Genomic DNA, 15424 nt, shown 5'->3' with positions numbered 1-15424 from the left:
AGTGTCTGTGTGGCTGGAGTGAGTCTGTGCCCCAGAGCAGTGGCGAGCAGCTGTTTTCCAACTACAAATCTGAGGATGAAAACCCATTTTTCTCCTAAAATTTCGCTCTGATCATGCATTGACAAAGCTGAAGTGCAAGTATTTGCACATATGCACATATGTGGAGCGGTGAATTAAATACTTGCAGTTGCTTAGAGGTAAAAAACACTGAAAACTTCGGTGACAAAGGAAGCAGGAGGTCCATATTTCTGTAAGGAACCATTTTAATTTCTTGCATTTTGTTATGCATTTCTGTTGTGAGGAAACAAATGGATGGTTTTTTTGTGTTATTTCTAAGAGTGCAACAAAATGCTGCCTTTTAGAAACTCAGGGTTATGATTCTGACCTGTGTGTAAAGTATTTGTGTAATTTCTGATTATGTAAATAATCTGAGGTATCTGTGACAGGTGGAGCAGAGGTCACTGAAGGGAGGAATATTAACCACAAACTGAGGCAAATCTTTATTTCTGCTGCTCTTAATTTTTCTTTTTTTTTTTTTTTAAAGGAAATTCCATTTTGTGGTAGATCAAAGATTGAATGTTTCCTTTTCAAAGTTCTCAAGACTAGTGATTAGTTTTGACAAAAAAGCACAAGTAGCTACAAAAGCATTCAAATGGACTTTTTGGGAACATAATTAACAGTTCAAATGAGCTGATTTTAATAATCGCCCCTCTTCTGGAAGACTGTAGCATGGATATAGTGGTGTTTATGGTAAAAAATAATTGCTGATAGGAAGTTTCCAGTAGAGTTCCTGTGAAATTTAGGCTCATGGTTACATTCCCACTTGTGAGGAATTCCAGTGAATGTGGAAAAGATGTGTCCAAGAGCCTCTCTGGAGCAGCTGTTGCTGTTTCAGGAGTCTGAGCTGGTTTTGTCCCATGCTCACTTCAGTTTGCATTCCCACGCCTGCTGACTGGGGCATATTCCCCTGAAAATGCCAGTTTTTCCTCATTCTGTATGTGATGTGTCTGTGGTATTTCGTTTCTTTTGTACTCTTTGTCACTTTTATAAAAAGCTGTGGACTGTGCCGTGGAGCTCTGTGGGGTGGGGTGTTTTTTTTTTGTTTGTTTTCTGCCAAGTACGCCGAGATTTTTGAAAGTATAGCTCCAAAAAAAAAAAAAAAAAAAAGGGAGAAAAAAAATGTGTGGTTTGCATCGTATTTCGTTTGAGTGGGAGGATTTGGGAACTTGTCATTTCAAGGCCTGAGTGGAGCCCCTCCTGCCCTGTGGCAGCTCAACCATCCCGTTCTCCTTGGAACGGCGCTTGTTGACCTTGGGTGCTTCTCTGTGCCCTCTCCTCGCCCTCTGTTTTTATGAGATTAAACAAACTCACCTCCTGACTGCCCGCTTTGAAGGCCTTTCCCTTCTCCGGTCCTACCAGTAAACCTCCTTTGCTGCTGTGCAAACAAGGAGCGTTTTCCTCTCTGGGAAGAATTCACGGCAAGTGTCGCGCCCCAGTTTGTGACGGCAGCGGTTCCGTTTCTGCCAGAAAATCCTCTTTTAGGATATATTTAGAGTTTCTTTCACTTCGTTTCCCACAGCCACAGTCAGGCATGGACGAGGAGGAGCCAGAGCTGTGAGGGTTATTTGCTTTACTTCTGTCAAATACAGAGGAACAGCACCTTGAATGTGAATTCCTTAAGATATTAATTCCTCGGGCACCACAGCGGCCTTGCTGAGGGACGCAGAGGTGCAAGTGTGAGGTGTTACTGTGTCCCCAGTGTCACCGTTTCCCAGCCGAAGCGAGGGATGGATAATTAAGCATTTAATGAGCTTTCCTGCGCTGCCTTCAGCCCGTTCCCCTCATGAGCCCCCCTATTCAGAACCCCTCACTTCATGTCAGTTCTCCCTCACGCTGCACCGACATTGCTGTACTGGCCGTGACTTGTTTGAAATCGCTCTCTATTCGACCGGACAGCGGGAATTTAACCGGTTTATGTGTTAATTAATTAACGCCCGCGGTGACGGCGCCTCTGTGTGCCGGGTTTACACCCAGAGACTCCCGGGCAGAGCCGGGCGGTTAGCCCGCCGCGCTGCCGCCGAACGAACCGCTCAACTAACGGCTCATTAGCGATTTTTTTATTTATTTTTTTTTAATTACTTCCCCGGCGTCATCGCCGCGCCCGCCGCGGAAGTGACGCGTTGGAGCCGCGCTGGTGGCAAGGCCCGGTGGCGGCGGCGGTGAGTGGGGCCGGGGGGCTCTGAGGGGACCCTGCGGGGACAGGGGGGGGCACGGGAGGGCCTGGGGGGTCCTGTGGGGTCCTGTGGGGCTGAGGGGGACCGGGAGCACCGGGGGGGGCTGAGGGGGAGCGGGCAGCGGTGACAACGCGGGTGACACCGCTCCGTGAGGGCCTGTTGGGCCCCCCCGGCCCCGGCCCTGAACACCCCCGGGGGATTGTTAATTTTGAGGGGTTTTCCGCAAAAATCGGGTCCGTTCCCCGCTCTAAAACAGGCCAGTCGTGACACGCTCGATTGGCACATTGATTATTTATTTCCTAGCCCGGTGCTGTTCCATAAACCGAGCCCCACAACTAACACAACTTGTGCTGCTTAGACATCTTAGCAACCAGAGGAATTACCGTTTATTTGCTATAAGTCGCGTAGTTCTCTTGTAAATTAGTGTTCTCTTTTGTGCTGGTTGATGATTCTATCACTTCTAGTGCTGATTATTGCCATGTTCAGTCTCTGTTTGGGTCAGTGGTCTCTGACTTGGTGGTCGCTTTCCCCTCTGGCAAATTAGAATTACCTGTTATTTTTACTACCTTTTACCCCCTCAGAGCTGATTTCAGCCCAGCTGCTGAGTTGGGTTTGTTATTTTTTTCCTTATCTTGGCAGTTCTGTCCTATAAATTCTGCTATCTTTGTGTCCACTGGCACATCAGTGTAAACCAGATTTATCTGTGCTGGACTTTGTGGTTTGTGTGGGTTTTGTTGACGTCTCCTTCTTTTTCAGACTTTGTTTTTTTAACTCAAATGGGTGATGAAAAGGATTCTTGGAAAGTGAAAACTTTAGATGAAATTCTTCAGGAGAAGAAGCGAAGGAAGGAGCAAGAGGAGAAGGCAGAGATAAAACGTATGAAAAATGTAAGAACCGGTGCCTGTATTAATGGAAAACTGCATTTTCATTGGCCTTTCATTTTATACTGTGCTATGCTCATAGCTTTTGGTCAGAAAAGGTAAATAAGTTGATGTGATTAACTGGAAGCTGCAGTTCAAGGAACAGCCTTTCAAAGAATAGAAAAGTATAGAAGGATGGGGTTAAAATAATTTTGCCTGGTTACAGCATGAACATGGTTTATAGATGAGTGGGGGTGACCAACTGGGGATGGATTTTGAGCCAGCAGTGGAAGATTTAAGTAATATTTGAATTTTTTTTCATCCCTTGCCTGTGTTGCCATCAGTCAGATGACAGGGATTCCAAGCGGGATTCTCTTGAAGAGGGGGAGCTGAGAGACCATCGCATGGAAATAACCATCAGAAACTCACCTTACAGGAGGGAAGACTCCATGGAAGACAGGTAAGGATGAGAAAATCACCTGGGTAGCTTTCTGAGGGTAACTTTTTGGAGCAGTGGTTAAGGTTTAACAGAGTGTTGTGTTCCAGTTTTGGTTCAGGGCTGTTATGGAAATCAACTTGAATATAAAATAATAAAAACAGGGATCTTTTCAAAAGGGGGGAAAAGAGGAAATAACTCACAGCCTGACAGGACCTGTCACCTCCCTGAGTTTATTCATGTGCTGTGTTTTAGGGGAGAAGAAGATGATTCCTTGGCTATAAAACCACCCCAGCAAATGTCCCGGAAAGAAAAAACCCACCATAGGAAAGATGAGAAGAGGAAAGAGAAGCGCAGGCACCGAAGTCACTCTGCAGAAGGTGGTTGTTGCTGCACTTGGAAGCTTCTGGTTTCTGGGGGCTTCCCAAGGGGAAGCCAGATAGGCCCCACATAGAGTAAATAAGTACAGACTAAAGAAAGGTGGATAAGACAAAGGAATTTAAACTTCTGTTATTTCTTTGCCTGTGTTTAGTGCCCTTAGGCAATGACAGGGATGTAACTGTGGTTGAGAGGACAGGAATCACTTTGGGGCAGGGACACTGAGTTCATTTTCACTCCTTCCAGTCTGATGAGCTTCCTCCTGGCTTCACTGAGTGAGTGGGCAGAGCTCTGATCTTTGTACCTGTCTGCAAAGGAAAAACATACCCTTTCTAGAAACATTCACGTTGTCTTTCTGCTACTAACAGCCATTTTCTACTTTAATGCAAGTATTTGTGCAAGATCTTGTAATCTTTGGATTCTCCAAGCCCCTTCCAGAACAGGATTTTCCCGTTAAGAGAACGCCAGAGAACATGGAAATAGGTCCCCAGAGGTCTCACCCTCTCTAATTGTGCTTGGTGAAAATGGGAGCACTGCCTACTCTGACTTAGTAACACTCCAAAATTCGCTTTTGTTTGTTTAGGGAAACATGCCAGAGTGAAAGAGAAAGAACGGGAGCATGAGCGTAGGAAGAGACATAGAGAAGAGCAGGATAAAGCCCGGCGTGAATGGGAGAGACAGAAACGGAGAGAGATGGCAAGGGAGCATTCCAGGAGGGAGAGGTACAGCTATCCCTGCCTCCCCTGGGGCCACCCAGCACAGACACCACCAGCTGAGCTCTAACCCATCTCTAACCATTGCTCTGAGGGGACACAAAGACCCACAGGGAGAGCTTGCCTGGTGCCAGGGCCGTATTCCTGGGAATGTGGTGTCAATGGGATGAGTTCTTGGCTTTCATTGCCTCTTAAGTGCTTCATTGCAAGGGACACTCCGAGGTGAATTCACTGCTGGGGTTTCACCATAATTGTAAGGTCGGCCTTGATGCTCTTGGAGGTCTTTTCCAACCTAAATTATTCAGGGGGGGTGGGGAGGGGAAAGGTGCAAACTGGATTTGCACATTAGGGGATTAATGACCTGAACTTGCTTAATTTCTGTTGAAATCCTGATAGGGGTGCAGAACTCATGGTCTTTAAAACATGTTTTTTAAAGGATCAGCTGAGAAGCTCCATCCTTTTTTGTTTGCCCGGTACACGAGTGCTGCTGTTGATTGTGAAGCTGAGCTCGGGGGTTTGTTGCAGCAAACCAGCCTTCCCTCCCTTCATGGGCTGGATTTGTAACAAAGGGTAATTATTTTCCAGGGATCGTCTGGAGCAACTGGAGAGAGAAAGAGAGAGGAAAATCCGGGAGCAGCAGAAGGAACAGCGGGAGCAGAAGGAGCGGGAGAGGCGAGCGGAGGAAAGGCGGAAGGAGCGGGAAGCCAGGAGAGAAGGTGACTGGCTCTGCAGAAATGTTCTTCCTGCTCACTATCCCTTTACTGCCTGCTGACACAGTGAGGGGATGGAGGGATAGAAATACTCCTTTTCACTTAGGGCAGTGCCAGAATTTAAAAAAAAAATATAAAGTGGGGAGGCTTTTCACATGGGAGGGAAAAGGAAATGCAGGCTCTGCATGAGGAGATAAAGTTGTAAAGTTATTGCCTTAAATATCCTGGCAGGTCGATTAGTCAGTGAGTCTTTGCCTCTCTGTCACTCTGGTTTCCCATAGGAACAAGATTCCTGTCAGTGAAATCTTGGATATACACACTGTAGATACCCACACTGTGTCCCTGTGTGTATCCATCAGAGTCTAATCCAGTTTGATAGAGACTGAAACCTCAGAATTTAGTGTTTTGAGGCTTTGGGGAAATGAATGGCAGAGGGAGGGAGAGGTGGTGTCAGTATTTCAGCCGTGGAAGGTGTGGTGGTGGGAGTCGGGTGGGGAAGGTGTGGGAACTGAGCAGCTGAACTTCTGCACGTGAACCTCACTTTGCTCGGCATGTCAGGTGCTTGCAGCCTTAATTTCAGATCATTTTTGCCTCAGCTTTCAGAGGTAAAAATCAGAGCCTATTCCTGTAATCAAGTGGCAAAGATTGTCCAAGAGCAGCATTAAAAAACCCATTTTTGCTTTGCTTTCTGGCTCAGCTCATACCAAACAGCTCCTTTTTGTGCTTGGCTTTATGCTGGCAGCGCTCAGTCCGTGTAGCCTTTCATTTAACTGGTTTTATCGCTCGAGATGTTCTGTCAGCTCCTTCTAAACCTCAGCTGGTTTCATTCTCTTGCAAATCTTCCACTTCTTTTCTCTGGCATCGATGCTTTAGCGCCAGGGTGTTTACTGGGCACCATAACAGGGCATCTTGCTTCTGTTTCCCGAGCAGCTTTCTCCATGTAGCACAAAGCCATATTTTGTTGGAGGTAAATCCCAGTCCTTTATTCTCCCACATCCAGTTGAGCTCCACTCCTCCCTGTTACCCTTTAGTTTGTAAGGGAAAAATGGAAAGCATTCCAAGCAGGTGACCGTGGCAGACAGGACTGCTGTGGCCAGGGCAGGGAGGTGTAACGATTTCTTGTGGTTTTGTTTTCCCTAGTTTCTGCTCACCATAGAACAGTGAGGGAAGAATATGGAGACAAAGTAAAAATGAGACCCTGGAGTCGCAGCCCTTTACGCCAGCAGAGAGAGAAGCTTGAGCAAGGAGAGAGCAGGAAACCAGGTAGAACCTGCCACTCTGCAATGTCTGTGCCTTGGGGGCAGCAGGAGCTGGGCTGGGGTAGAGCTTAACTTTTAGTGTCAAACATGTGTCCCAGGTGCTCAGTGGAAAACCCACCTCAACCATGAGGGCACAACCTGGAATACTCACCAACACTTGTACTGGTTTCTGAAGCAGCGCTGGTTTGGCAGGAATTGTGCCAAGTGACAAATGGGATGAACCTTTCCTCTTTTCAGTAGCAGGAGGAGTAGTTTAAAAAGTTTCAAAGTGAGTGACTTCGCTCAGTGGTGAAAGAAGCAGCTGACTGAATTTTTAAAATCTGGTAGTTTAATTCCCTGGCAGATGGAAAAGGATGGATTTGTTTTGTTAGGAGCTAAGCTACCTTAACAACCCACCTTACAGGGGTCAGTGTGGTTTAAGCATCACTGATTTTGTCACCTTGCAGAAGCAAATAAATGCTGAAGGCAGTGTTCTGGTTAGATAGGGAATTTGGATTTCCGAGTCAGAAAATGGTCCTTCCTGTGCCTGGAAGGTTCTGGCTGGGGGTAGAAAATTTGCACAATTGGCATAAAAATGTCTTTGTCTGAAGAAGAAAAGCTCTGTGTCTGCCCCATTAACATGTGCAGCTGTGAAAGTGAGTGTGTCCGTTCCAAGCAAGCTGATTGCAGAATGGGATCAGCGGGAATTCCAGGTGGAGGCAGCAAGTCCTTGGAAACTCCTGCCTAATCAACCATCAGTGATTGACATGTGCTATTGCACGGTGATCAGAGAGTCTGCACTGGATAGTGAGCCCTGACAGTACCCACATCCGGACACACATTAGGGAGACTGTCCTTGTTACCAGGGTACTTTTTCCCCCCTTTCTTTTTTTTTTTTTTTTTTTTTTTTTTTTTTTTTTAATTAATTTCAGGTTTATATCACATTTAAAAACCCAAAAGGCCAATATTCCATATTTTTGGCAGCTGATCCTGCACCACTGCAATTCAGAAAAGCTGTTTGTCATTGAGCAGAGCGTGGAACGATTTTGGTTTTAGTGCTCTGGATTTCCAGTACAGAATATTCAGCACTGATTTAATGCCAGCTGAAAGTGCAGCACTTACCTGGGTATTCAGTGTTAAAGTGATGCTCAGTGAGCACCCTCTTCTTAATTTTTGTGGTTTCAGCAGTGAAAGAAGAGAAACCAGAAGAGAGGGATCCTCTTTCTGACTTGCAAGACATCAGTGACAGTGAGAGAAAAACCAGCTCAGCAGAGTCTTCCTCAGGTGATTAAATGCAGTTTAGTCAATGTAATTAATTTTACTGGTGTAAATAATTTCTCTACTGAGGAAACTCTTGTGGGTGTGTCCCTGCTTAGTTCTGTGCTTGATTGTTCCTGGACAGAATCAGGGTCAGGCTCAGAAGAGGAGGAAGAAGAGTCCAGCAGTGAAGGTTCTGAGGAGGAAGGAGAGGAGGAGGAGGAGGAGGAGGAGGAGGAGACAGGCAGCAACTCTGAGGAGGTGTCTGAGCAATCAGCAGGTGAGCAGCACAAAGCAGGGCCCCCGAGGGGCTGGGATGACTTTCTTTGTTTCTCGTTCTGTGCTGTTTTATTTGAACATTTTCCTTTTCTCTTAGTCTAGGGTAGGCTGAGACCTCACAGGTCAAGATAACTAGAAAGAAAAAAACCAAGTACAAGTCATTTTCTATCCCTTTGTGTAGAGGTAATACCAACTCTTCATCTAAGAAGCCAGAAACCTGAAAGCTGTTTTTGTCTCCCTAACTGGTGTAAGGCCAACAGATTAAGTGTTCTTCTAACACATCAAATATTCTGCAGAGAACAGTTCTGCCCTTCTATGGGGGGTGGTGAAATACAAACGTCTCTGTGGTTTTGAATTATTTTCAGCTGCAAATTTCAGATATATTTTTTTTTTCATCCCAGTACAAGTAAATGAATAATAACAAAAATTCAGTAAAGAAGTCTGCATACAGGCATTCTAGTCTGAGTAAAGAAAAGGCACAACAGGCTGGGTGTTCTTCTTTAAAATCACTTACAATTAACAAGCAAATATTCGTAATTCCCTGACTTAATTTATTCACCTGCCCCCCCATCCCCAAATGCCCAGATAATCGGTAAGAATTGTCTTCCCTCTTGGAAGCATTTGCTGTCCAAGTGAAGCAGGAGGGCTTGGCCACTGACAGACAGTGAGGTAGAAAAGCATCTCAGCAGTGATTTGGGCTCCCAGGGAGCTGCAGAAATGTGGGGTGGGCTCAGCTGACCCTGGTTCTGTTTTGCAGAAGAGGTGAGCGAAGAGGAGATGAGCGAAGAGGAGGAGCGGGAGAACGGCAACCACATCCCAGTTGGTACAGTGCAAACCCCGGCTGTTTGTGCAGCCAAATCAGTCTGTTGCTACGAATATTTTCAATATTTTAAGTTTACTTCTGGTTGCAGTTTTGCCACCAGTCTAAAACCTCATATACTTGGCATTTTAAGGCCATTCTCGTGTCAGGAATTCCTTGAGATCTGTTCCAAGGCTCAGAGGCAATCAGGTCCTAATCTGATGAGCTGATGTTTCCTTTTTCATTTGGGGTCTCTTGTCCTGTCCTCTCACCAAAAATCAGAGTGAGCTACCCTGGCTCAGTTTTTAATTTCCTTCCAGTGTAAAGATTTATTTTTCTGACACTGGAAATTGTGTGCCCGTGGCTGTAAATGAGTCCTTGAAAGCATCACCTCTGCAAAGAGGAGAGACTGGGCTTCTCCACAGTGATCAGTGTCTGGACTGGCCTCTTTTGGCTAAGCCTGAATGTCGTTGTTCCAGGCAGCTCCTCTTTCCACCACTGATTCTGACTTTTAAAGTTACAGAGTCGAGGTTTGACCGGGATTCGGCGGGAAGCGAAGTGGAGGAGGAGGAGGTGGGGGAGGGATCCCCCCATTCCAATGCCATGACAGAAGGGGACTACATTCCTGACTCCCCAGCTTCCTCTCCCATTGAGCTGAAGCAGGAGCTTCCCAAGTACCTCCCTGCACTGCAGGTGGGGAATGTGGATAAGAATTTCAATGTAGATAAGAATGTCGTAATACAACTGATGCTCTGTTACCTACCTGAAAACAGGTCCTTGTGAGACAGGAGTTCTGTTGTGGTGAACAGGAGTCTGAGGGGTGGTTATTCTTTATGTGGCCAACAGCAGAGTGGAGAACCGTGAATAAAAAGCAGATTTTTATGAATTGAATTATGTGAAAGACATCAGCATGAGCTGCAGAGTTGCTGCCTTTGCCATCGTGGCAGAAATTTCCGATTATTCTGCGCAAAAGTGGATGAGTGAAGACTTAATGAAATAATTTAGTTAATAATTTAGTAATAATTTAGTTAATCTGCTGAAACACAGGCTCTGCCAAGGATTCCTTTAGAAACCCTGTAAAAAAAAATAACCCCCAAAGATGGTGTAGCCATAATGATGAATTAATTCTCTTGGTAAATTTTAGCTATTCCTGCTGAAGTTTGCTGTATGCCTTTTAAAAAAAAAAAAAACAAAACCAAGCAAACCCCTCCCCAGGTGCTGGAGGGGTAAATGTTGTCCTGTGTTTTCTCAGGGCTGTCGCAGCGTGGAGGAATTCCAGTGTCTGAACAGGATTGAGGAAGGAACGTATGGGGTGGTGTACAGAGCAAAGGACAAGAAGACTGGTTGGTATCAGTGCTCTCCTGTTCCTGATCCCTTCAGGCTGCCCTTGTGTGCAAATTGTGGCTCTGCATTTTCCACTGGGGAACAAAATCTGTTTAAAACACTTCCTTACCAGCAAGCAGGTCATTGTCAAGGCAGAACGTACCCCAGTGAAGGAAATATTAAATATAAAATCAGTGGCAGAACACTGGGAGACCCCTTGATGTGTATTTACTGGCTGTGTGATGGGAAGTGTGTTCTCTTTGCAGATGAAATCGTGGCTCTGAAGCGACTGAAGATGGAAAAGGAGAAGGAAGGCTTTCCCATTACTTCTCTGAGGGAAATAAATACTATTCTGAAAGCACAGCACCTGAACATTGTCACTGTCAGGGTAAGGCTGCAATCTTCTGTGTCAGAAGTGGTTCTGTTCCTGAAATATTGCCTTTTAAATGCTTTTAAAATGCCTTAGAAGATGTTAGCAGTCCTTGAGGAGCTTGTGGGCAGCTGTGTGCTCCTCATAAGACTGTGTAGGCATTACTGTCTCCATAACCTGACGTTTTGCAAAAGTAAGATGAGTTTTTTTAATGGAAGAGTACATTTTCCCGTGGATTTTACCAGTGGCAGCCTCCACCCTCTTGCCAGGATCGATTTAGAACATTGATTTCTGGGTGCTTTTTAAACACCACAGGCGGGTTTTGATGGTGTGTTTCTGTGTTGCAGGAGATCGTGGTGGGCAGTAATATGGATAAAATCTATATTGTCATGAACTATGTGGAGCACGACCTCAAGAGCCTGATGGAAACAATGAAACAGCCTTTTCTGCCAGGTACTGGTTGCCACAGTCCCAGTGCTGTAAAAACTGACACAAATTAAGATTGGATGGTGGCTGGGAGTGCTGATACTCGTGAGGCTGAGGAATCCAGTGTGTGTGTGTGCTTGGGGTGGGGTTGTTCAGAGGTGGAACTGAGGGAATTTCCCCTGTGCCACACTGAAAAAAGAACACCGGGCTTTAATTGTGGCTGCTTCCTGTGAGAGGCAATAATTTCTGAGCATAATTTGGGTGCATTCCAGCTACCCAAATGGATTTTGCCTCATTGGCAGCTCTGTGGGTTTAACTGCTCTTGTTCTGTGACATATTTTTGGTTGTGCAAGTTACACTGTGCTTTTAACTTGACCCCCCTTCCCTACCCTCCAGGTGAAACAAAAATTAAAGGTAGATTTAATCTCATAAATGCATTTGGCTTCTTCTTCCCATCCCAGGTGAAGTGAAAACCTTGATGATCCAGTTACTGCGAGGGGTCAAACACCTCCACGACAACTGGATCCTGCACAGAGACCTGAAAACCTCCAACCTGCTGCTCAGTCATTCAGGCATCCTAAAAGTAAGAGTTACATGGAAAATACCCCCCTCAGGGAAGAGCCTGTGCTGCACAATTACAGTGTCACAGCTGTGTCCAGGGCTGAGAACTGTGGGTGTGGCTGTTTCTGAAGGGTGAAGTGGCCCAAAAGGCACCCACAGTGAATGGCCAGTGCTGGAAATGTTTCTGAATGCCATTTGATTTTCCTTTCAGGTTGGAGATTTTGGGTTGGCCCGGGAATATGGGTCTCCCCTGAAGCCCTACACCCCCGTGGTGGTGACTCTGTGGTACAGGGCTCCAGAGCTGCTGCTTGGAGCCAAGGTTGGTTCTTGCCCTTCAGCTTGGCTGTATTTTATAAATCATGAACAAAGTGTGAGCGTGCTTGGTTCTTGGTATGGAGTCAGAGCTGGAAATTCTAAATATTCACTATTATTCCTCCTAAAATCCTTCCCTCTTCCCCAGACAGAGGGTGGGTGGGTGACAGATAGGGTTTTAATTTTTTTTTTTTTTTTTAAACTAATCTAAAATTTGTGACACCTGAGAGCAGAACAAGGTCCTGGCAATGTTCCCTGCTGATGAAGTGGAATCTGGGTGAAATCATTCGGGTTCTGTAGGGCTTCAGTGACAAGAACCATGCCAGAAAAAATCCTGCTTTATCAGCTGTGCTGCATTGTTTGTGTGTGGAAAAGGAGACTTTCCTCTTCCATCCTGAAGTATTTGTGTACATAATTCCCAGTAATTACGGCCTTTAAATAAATACAGTTGAGACCTGGGCCTTGGGTGTGGGAATGATTGGTGTGTGTCCTGGTCAGAGTGTAGAATCCCGTAAGAAAAAAAACCAAAAAACCCAAACCACAACATCCCCTCCCTCCAAACAACTCAGTGAAAGTATCTTACTGATTTTATAAGGCATAATTTGATTTTCCCTCTTTCCAGGAGTATTCCACGGCCATAGACATGTGGTCAGTGGGGTGTATCTTTGGGGAACTGCTGACGCAGAAGCCGCTGTTCCCGGGGAAGTCAGAGATTGACCAGATTAACAAAGTTTTTAAGGTAATTTTTGTAACATTTTTTGGATTCTGACCGGTTTTAGAGTAAGGAATTAGAAGTGCTTGTTGTCCATGACAGGGATTCAGCCTTAATAAAAGGCTCATTACTCAGAGTAGACCGAGACCACGATCTGTGTGTTGTCTGTTTTCTTTGGATACTTCCCAACTCCTAAGTAAAGGCTTGCACTCTTGAGTTGATTAAGGAGATGCCTTCCTTTACAGGATCTGGGTACTCCAAGCGAGAAAATCTGGCCTGGGTACAACGAGCTGCCAGCAGTGAAGAAGATGACCTTCACAGAGTACCCCTACAACAACCTGCGCAAGAGATTCGGGGCTCTGCTCTCCGACCAGGGCTTCGACCTCATGAACAAGTGAGTGCAGTGCAGCTTCTTCCTGGGTTCTGAAGGGCTGGCAACAGCCAGCCCCAGGCTGGGCACTCACACTGCACTGCAGCAGTGTGGGGGGTGTTGGTAGAATCTTTAAAATCCCTCTAAATAGCAAAGAACATTGTAATGGAATTATCCTGGATATCTCTGGAGCTTTATCTGACTATCCATAGGTTCTGGTACCCAGTCCATAGAATGAAACCCAATCCCCAGGCATAGAATTATAACCAACCAATAGCATTATACCCAATCCCCAGTCCCAGGGTTCTGTATTGCACACCAGAAAACTCTCAGTCGCTTTCCCTGTGAATTTTTAACTCCTTTTCCCCGCTCTCCCAGCTTCCTGACGTACTACCCCGCTCGGAGGATCACGGCAGAGGACGGGCTGAAGCACGAGTACTTCAGGGAGACCCCCCTGCCCATCGACCCCTCCATGTTCCCCACCTGGCCGGCCAAGAGCGAGCAGCAGCGCGTCAAGAGGGGCACGAGCCCCCGGCCCCCCGAGGGAGGGCTGGGCTACAGCCAGCTGGTGAGTGCTGGGGCAGCTGGATTTGGGGGCAGGGGCAGCCTGGGACTCACCTCTGCTGACGTGGACACTCCAGCTTTCCCTCCGGGCCTTCCCAAAGGGCAAACCCTGCTGCGGTCAGGACACACTCTTTTAAAAGTGTACCTTGTTTTACACTTCCAGCTAAGCCTTCAGATTTGTTCTGGAAATAAGTCTGCAGCCTGGGCAGTTATACAGGTCTGGGGGATGGAAATATCCCCAATTTATTCCAATATTTGGGGAATGAAGAAATGGCCAGGCTCGTGTTCTGGCTGTCCTTTGGGGTATCCATGGGGCTGTGCTGCCCATGTAAGCATGGCATGTTCAGAGGCTCAGGTGCCTTAATTCCAGTTCCACGTCTCAGCAGATTTGAAGTGGCACTGGACAATATTGTGCCCAGTTTAAGGAAGTTAAAAGAGGTTATTTAGCCTGGATTTTTCAGGGTATAAAAACTGCCACGGCACAGACACAGCGTGTGTTTGATCAGATGCTCAGTGAGTGCAGTTTACACTTATTTATAGAGCAAGTTCCCAGCTTTTTTATCTTTCCCATGCAGTCAAAAGCAGGTACAGCAACCAGGAACACTCGAGCTGCCTTTAGCAGAGCCAGGTTTTGAACCAGCAGTGTTTAAAATCACAACTCACCCTGCACAGAACCCAAGCTGTGCTGCTGCCCCAGCAAACATTCATTTCTCTTTTAGAGATGATACTTCACTTTTTATTGTTGTTGTGGAGATTTTTGTGCTGGAGAGGTAAAACCAGCCCCTGTGCTTGCTTTCCCCAGGGTGATGATGATCTGAAGGACACAGGATTTCATCTGACCACCACCAACCAGGGAGCATCTGCTGCAGGACCTGGCTTCAGCCTCAAGTTTTAAACTCAAGGTGAAAGAGAGAAGAGAGAGGGAAAAAAAAAAAAAAACACAAAGAAAAAGAACCACCATTCATGTGAGTGGGTTTGAGTGCCCCCAGGTCTGTTCTTCGTGTCAGGGGGACAGGATGTTTTTTTTTTTTCCTTTTCCCTGTGAAAAACTCAAAGATTATCACAGATTCCAAGGCTCTGTTTTATAAACCCATGTGGAGTTTAACTGCTGCATTCCATGAGAGGACTGGAGTTACCTGAAAACCCCAGGATCATCACAAACTGTGACAAAGGACAACTTGAACTACAGTCCTGGAACAGTTTCAGATTTCTTTTTAGTTTTGTTTTGTTTTGGTTTTTTTTGTTGGGTTTGTTTTGGTTTGTTGTTTTGTTTTGTTTTTTTTTCTCCTTGTAAATTTGTAGAATTAAAACACATTTTCAATTGTTTAACAGCATGAAGGATTTCATTGCTTCACCTGCAGCAAGCTGGGATGTTGGTGGCAGTAAACAGAGTTTATTTTTTATTTTAAGGAAATTGTTCGTGTCTGAATATATTTTGAGGCAGAAAAAAAAAAAAAGTGCCAGTTATGAGGTTTCTCTCCTGGTACCTTGTGAAAAAAGAAGCCTGGGGGGGGTGGGCTTGATACTCCCTGAGCAGATTTTTGGGGTGCAGTGCTGAGCTGAAAACTTTGCTTTGTTCTGTCCATGTATTTCCAGTGGTGAAGAAGAAGTTCCTCTATTGTTTTATATTGTTTTATAAATCAAATTTTTTTTTTATTATGCCCCTTTATCCAGCAAAAGAAGAGCTTGTGTTGTGACTGTGGAACGCCACAGTGCAGCCCTTTCTCAGGGAAGAGCAGAGGAGGGCTTGTGTTGGAATATCACATCCCTTGGAGCTGCTGATTTATAACAAGGGAGGTTTGGAAAACACCACATTTTCCCGCAGTCAGAGCTGGGCACCAGGCCAGGAAGAGGATTAAAGGAAATCATAAACATTCCATCC

General features: G+C 45.8%; 1 protein-coding gene and 1 long non-coding RNA gene across 5 annotated transcripts in view; both read left to right on the top strand.

The window, feature by feature from the left end:
- The window catches only part of LOC114065267, a 38425-nt gene that overhangs the window by 17110 nt on the left and 5891 nt on the right, over nucleotides 1-15424 (top strand). The window contains exon 3 of the long non-coding RNA XR_003572908.1: nucleotides 20-838. This is a non-coding gene — a long non-coding RNA (uncharacterized LOC114065267). The remainder of the gene's footprint in view (nucleotides 1-19; nucleotides 839-15424) is intronic.
- Nucleotides 2028-14951, top strand: LOC114065260 (cyclin-dependent kinase 11B). Of its 4 annotated transcripts, none has more exons than XM_027899007.1 (20): nucleotides 2028-2219; nucleotides 2991-3121; nucleotides 3439-3554; nucleotides 3786-3910; nucleotides 4492-4630; nucleotides 5207-5337; nucleotides 6472-6594; nucleotides 7758-7853; nucleotides 7972-8106; nucleotides 8863-8928; nucleotides 9428-9597; nucleotides 10157-10247; nucleotides 10494-10615; nucleotides 10945-11050; nucleotides 11485-11606; nucleotides 11796-11903; nucleotides 12519-12635; nucleotides 12854-13002; nucleotides 13357-13546; nucleotides 14345-14951. In XM_027899007.1, exons 2-20 carry the CDS (start codon nucleotides 3011-3013, stop codon nucleotides 14435-14437), a joined length of 2310 nt encoding a protein of 769 aa, XP_027754808.1. In that variant the 5' UTR covers nucleotides 2028-2219; nucleotides 2991-3010; the 3' UTR covers nucleotides 14438-14951. The 4 variants fall into 4 exon arrangements, with proteins under 4 accessions (XP_027754808.1, XP_027754805.1, XP_027754807.1 ...); XM_027899004.1 differs by having other exon boundaries at nucleotides 9422-9597; XM_027899006.1 differs by having other exon boundaries at nucleotides 2029-2219; nucleotides 7755-7853.

The sequence above is a fragment of the Empidonax traillii genome, unplaced genomic scaffold, assembly GCF_003031625.1.
Source record: "Empidonax traillii isolate 1590-97213 ecotype Southwest subspecies unplaced genomic scaffold, ASM303162v1 scaffold633:size372093, whole genome shotgun sequence".
In the NCBI taxonomy this organism is placed as follows: domain Eukaryota; kingdom Metazoa; phylum Chordata; class Aves; order Passeriformes; family Tyrannidae; genus Empidonax; species Empidonax traillii.
This window is presented reverse-complemented; position numbering and strand designations above follow the sequence as displayed.

Coding starts and splice junctions, on each gene's coding strand:
- LOC114065260 (XM_027899003.1), top strand. CDS start 3,011: ATGGGTGATGAAAAGGATTCTTGGAAAGTGAAAACTTTAGATGAAATT. Junction 5,338..6,471: donor GCGGGAAGCCAGGAGAGAAG/GTGACTGGCTCT, acceptor TGTTTTCCCTAG/TTTCTGCTCACCATAGAACA. Junction 11,051..11,484: donor GAAACAGCCTTTTCTGCCAG/GTACTGGTTGCC, acceptor TTCCCATCCCAG/GTGAAGTGAAAACCTTGATG.